The 5,806-nt window shown below is 38.5% G+C and overlaps 1 protein-coding gene across 2 annotated transcripts in view; it reads right to left on the bottom strand.

The window, feature by feature from the left end:
- LOC106867327 (rap guanine nucleotide exchange factor 4) overlaps positions 1-5,806 on the bottom strand; it is a 139,472-nt gene that overhangs the window by 52,282 nt on the left and 81,384 nt on the right. For both annotated transcript variants that reach the window (XM_014912167.2, XM_052967308.1), the window contains one exon: positions 384-462. In XM_014912167.2, coding sequence (XP_014767653.1) covers positions 384-462 — 79 coding nt within the window. The remainder of the gene's footprint in view (positions 1-383; positions 463-5,806) is intronic.

Below are 5,806 nucleotides of genomic sequence, written 5' to 3'. Positions count from 1 at the left end.
ATTAACTTAACCAGTTTTACATATTTAAAAAGATTTCCAAAAGTAAAGTGTGAGGTTTTGTGTATCATTTATGGTGTCAGAAATTAGTTTACAAGAATGTATTCGAATCAAGACTCCTGCATTTTCAGATTCTTTTCCTTATATATATATATATATATATATATATATATATACATAGTTTACAGTTCCGTTAAGGTAGGATCTACAAAAAGTATGTCATCTAATGAGAGATAAACACCATTTACTGTACACTGTAAAAGCTACTAATAGTTTCTTGCCTTTGAGACACATAGTTAGGCAGATTTTTATAATGTGTGTGCGCGTATGTGTGTGTGTGTGTGTAACAAGGAAGCAAGAGTAAGAGATAATCAAGTTATACATACTCGAAGAATTCTGTTAAAGTCATCTTTATCAACCCGTAGAAAATGACAGTTATCTTCACACAGGAATATTGTGGCAGACCTGGAATATCAAAATATAGGAATTGTTGTTGGTTTGTGTATTATAGAATACATAACACAGTGGCAATGGGTAATTAGTGACATACAGTGCAGAAGCATATAGTATATGAATGTTACTTACTAAGTAGAGTTATCAGTTGTAAAACTCTATAGTATAGTATTAACAAATATACTAGTGACAGAGGAAGTATTAATACAGAGAGGTAATATGTATCCCCATTTAAATGTGGAAGAAACTATACTGTGGCAGTTGCCAAGAGAGAAACTTTCACGTTGGCTTTTTGGTGCAAAATGCACTCTCGTTTACATTACTAGCAGTGAGATAAATCCCTGCCACCTCCAGTGCCAACACTACCAGGTCATGTGATTTTAGTCTTCTATTTCTATAATATTAACATTATAGGCATAAGTGTGGTTGTGTGGTAAGAAGCTTGCTTTCAAACCACATAGTTCCAGGTTCAGTCTTACTGCATGACATAATGGGCAAGTGTCTTCTACTATTGCCTCAGGCTCACCAAAGTCTTGTGAGTGGATTTGGTAGACAGAAACTGAAAGAAGCCCGTCATATATATATATATATATATATATATATATATATATATATATGTATGTATGTATGTACGTATGTATATCTATGCATGTGTGTCTTTGTGTCTGTATTTGTGCTCACCACTGCTTGACAACTTGTGTTGGTGTGTTTATGTCCCTATAACTTAATGGTTCGACAAAAGAGACTAAGACCGTTAGAATAAGTACTAGGCTTAAAAATAAGTGCTGGAGTCGATTTGTTTGACTAAAACCCTTTGAAGGTGGTGCCGCAGCATGGCTGCAGTCAAATGACTGAAACAAGTAAAAGATATATTACAGAAGTGTACAGTGGGGCCTATTGTGGAATTATAGAGTATAAAATGGTGTCAGTTGTTAAGTGTGACGGCGTATGGCTTAGTGGTTGGGGTGTCAGGCATGTGATCATAAGGTTGTGGGTTCATTTCCTGAACTGAATGGTATGTTGTAAGCTTCAGCAAGGTATTTCAACCCTTGCTGCTTCATGCTACTCAACTGTAAATAACTATCAGTCAACAACTGATATAGACTTCTCTTCCTTTGGTAGTCACATCTTCTATGTTTCTGTTGTGTCGACACTCCCAAGCGAAGAAGTAGGATCGCCCAAGACATATAAATAGAGGTAGTCTGGCCATGGTAGGAGTTGAGTAGCTGACGAGTGACTGTTGAGTAGTAGTCGAGTAGAGATCATCCGAAGGTGCTAGATAGCAGTAGCTTGAGACATAACAGTTTCACTGGATGAAGGGGGGTCAAAAGAGTGTCTACATCTGCTCACATCTACATAAACACCTAAAACAATTAACATAGTAACTGCTACCTGGTCACACTTTCTTGTGTGTAATAGTTATGAGTTGCTTTTGTAGTTGTTAAATAGTATTGTATATCATAGATCTCTACAATGCAGTGTCTATTGTTAATTGGTGTTATCAGCAGTAAAACATTTATCAAACAAAGCTGGCTTAGTAACTTCTGAGTAGCACAGAGCAATATGATATATGGTAGGGTTAATATTAAAAAATTAGAGAAGTATAGAACAGGATAGAAAGAGGGTATTGTATTCTTTTTATTTGTTTTCATTTTCTTTTTGCTCTTTAACTATTTTTTTAATTGAAAAATATACTTTATTTATTTTAAAAAGATGAAAAAAAGAAGAAAAAAGGGGAGGGGCAAAGCAATGGAAGATGATGAGCCACATATTCCAGAACAAGTGGAGTACTCAGTTCCACCTTGCAGTAATGAGTGCGATGGAGTTGCCACAGAGAATAGCCAGTGACACAGCAGTAATCACATCATCTTGCGAGGCTCAATTCTCCAATGGGTCACTGCTATCTCTATTTTGCAGAGGGAATTGGTAATATGGAGTCCTAGAGAGTATGTAGTTGTCCAAGTTGATTGGTTGGTGCCAGACAACTCTTTGAAAGTTTACCAATTCATGCCCAAGAAAAAGCTGAAGTCAAGAAACTAAATTCTCAAACAGCTTATTTAACCCAGATGTAAGCATGTAACACAGGGTATAGGAAAATCTAACAAGTATGAACACAGGATGTGGTTTTGTTTGTTTTCCACATGATCCATTGCACTTCTACCCATTGTATGACATATTACCTACAATTAAGTGATGTATACAATATCCAGATAGCATACTGAAAGGATGTCAAATTTTGAGGAAAGTATCAAAATAAAAATTATTTTGAGTTTACACTTTCTTGGACTATTAACTTCAACTTTAGAGATGTAAACTATTTAATATTTATACCTACAACTAAGGTGGCATGCTGGCAGAATCATTACAGTGCCAGGTAAAAGGCTTAGTGACTTTGCCTTTTGGGTCAATAAAATAAGTACCAATTGAACACCAGGGTTGATGTATTTGATTTGTCTCCTCCTCCAAAATTGCTTGTCTTGTGCCAAAATGTGAAATCAATATTTATACCCACAAATATATTTTCATCAGTTTGGTCTCTATTCATCACTAAGTGTTTTATTCCTGATGCTGATAAAGTAGTCATCATTGAGCAGTATTATTGTCATTATCATCTTCATCATTTTATGTCTGCTTTTCATGTTGGCATGGAATGGACAGGGTGTCAGGGACCAAATCATCTTGGGAAACAATGACTTTCAACCATTACTGAGAGTCACTGCATCATTCATTCATTTGTATGTATATACATACATAAATATATATCAAGGTTTGTTATTATGTTCAGTTATAATAAAAACATTTTTACTTTAATCTGAAGGGTTACTCTATACTTTTGTAGAGTATAAATTCAGGATTCTTAAACAAGAATATTATTGATAGTGACTTCGAAGTTTCAGCCAGCTAAGCCATCATCAGATTGCAGCCTGACAATGTCTTACCTGGCCAAAACTTTGAAGTCACTTTCAATAATATTCTTGTTTAAAAACAAATGAATGAATGAATGAATGAAAGCATACATACATACATACATACATACATACACACACACACACACACACACACACACACACACACACACTCACACATACATACAAGGTGTTGTCAAAAAGGTATCCAACCATGATTTCTTTGGCACAAAATAATAATGCGAGAGCAAAATCTGCATGGGTATTAGGTGGCTGCATCCTTCCTGAGCATGCGTAAACATTTTTGTGTCTGTAGGGTGCACCATTCACCTGCAGTGATGCATTGAGTACAAATGTGAAGAGTGTGCTGTGTAATTTTTGTTTGAGTAAAGATGACCGAGTGCATTGGGCAAAGATACTGTATCAAATTCTGCCAAGATCTTAGTGATAGGCAAGCCCCAACTATTGAGAAGATTCAAAAGGCTTTTGGAAATGATATTATGGGAAAAACACAAATAAAGGAGTGATACAACCAGTTCAAAGATGGCCGCACTTCAGTGGACAGTAAGCCATGAATATGCACCACAAGGTCAGACAATTAACAAAGAATATTCCCTGGGGGTTCTTCATTGGTTTTGTGAAGCTGTGTGGGGAAAACAACCCGACCTGTGGGCAGCTAAGAACTGGCAACTCCACCTGCTCATTCTGCCCACATCATCCAAGTATTCCTCGTCAAGCAAAAGACACCACTTGTTCATCAGGCTTCCTACGGCCCAGATTTGGCTCTGTGTGACTTTTGGTTATTCCCACAGCTCAAGAAAACACTCTAAGGGAGAAAATGTGAGTCAACAGATAACACAAAGAAAAAGTTGACAGTGCAGCTCTACAGCATCCCAAAAAGTGATTTCCAGAAATGTTTCCAGCAGTGACAGGAATGCTAGCAGTAGTGTGTAGACACTTAAGGTGAATACTTTGAAGGAGACTCAATCAAACTGGTAAGTTTCTGTGAGCTGGCAGAAACATTAGCACGGTGGGCGAAATGCTTAGTGGTGTTTTGTCTGTCTTTATGTTCTGACTTCAAATTCTGCTGAGGTCGACTTTGCCTTTCATCCTTTCGGGGTCGATAAATTAAGTACCAGTTATGTACTGTGGTCAATCTAATCGACTGGCCCCCTCTCCTCAAAATTTCAGGCCTTGTGCCTAGAGTAGAAAAGAATATTACTTGTTTTTTTTGGCCAAAAGTTGAATACTTTTTGGCTACACCTTGTACGTACACACACACACACACACACACACACACACACACACACACAGAATTATTGTGTAAGGTTGAGTTTAATGGTTTTCAGTGTAAGCACGTGGAAGAGAGAAACAAAACAGATAATGGAATTAATAGACATATGTTCCAGAATGAATGAATAACTGAATAAATGAATGGATGGTTGGATCGTCATCATCAGCGTCAATTAATGTCTGTTGTCCATGCTGGCATGAGTTGGATGGTTTGACCAGGGCTGGTAAGCTGAAGGGCTGCACTAGACTCCAGCCTGATTGGCATGGTTTCTATGGCTGGATGCTCTTCTTAATACCAACCACTCTGAGAATGTAATGAATGCTTTTACATGCCACTGGCACAGGTACCAGTTGCAGGACCCCAGTATCTGCCATGACTATGATTTCACTTGGCTTGATGGGTCTTCTGCTCAAACACAGCATATTGCCAAAGGTCTCAGTCATTTGTCATTCCTTCCATGCTTTTTATGTGCCACTGGCATGGGTGCTAGTTATGTGACATCAGCATTGGCCACATTGCCTCCATGAGGCTCAATGTGCCAAAGGTGCTTTTACATGCCACTGGCATGGGTGCCAGTAACACCGGCATTGGTCATGACTACAATTTCACATGGCTTGATGGGTCTTCTCAAGCATGGCATATTGCAAAAGGTCTCGGTCATTAGTCATTGTCTCTGTGAGGCCCAACATTTGAAGATCATGCTTTGCCACCTCGTCCCATGTCTTCCTTGGTCTACCTCCTCCACAGTTAGAGATCAGCACTTCTTTACACAGCTGTCCTCATCCATATGTTGTATGGATATATATATATATATCCATGAGAGCTGTGCGAGCCATGTACAGAGATGCTGCCAGTAAGGTGAGGGTTGGAAATGAGTACAGCAATGAATTCCGGGTAGAGGTAGGGGTCCACCAAGGTTCCGTCCTCAGCCCCCTATTATTTACCATAGTCCTCCAGGCAATCACAGAGGAGTTCAAGACAGGTTGCCCCTGGGAGCTCCTCTATGCTGATGACCTTGCCCTAATTGCGGAGTCACTATCAGAACTAGAGGAGAAGTTTCAGGTGTGGAAGCAAGGTCTAGAATTGAAGGGCCTTAGAGTCAACCTAGCTAAAACCAAAATCCTAATAAGTAGGAAGGTAGATAAAACACAAACCC

This window comes from Octopus bimaculoides, chromosome 4 (assembly GCF_001194135.2).
Source record: "Octopus bimaculoides isolate UCB-OBI-ISO-001 chromosome 4, ASM119413v2, whole genome shotgun sequence".
NCBI classification, from domain to species: Eukaryota; Metazoa; Mollusca; class Cephalopoda; order Octopoda; family Octopodidae; genus Octopus; species Octopus bimaculoides.
This window is presented reverse-complemented; position numbering and strand designations above follow the sequence as displayed.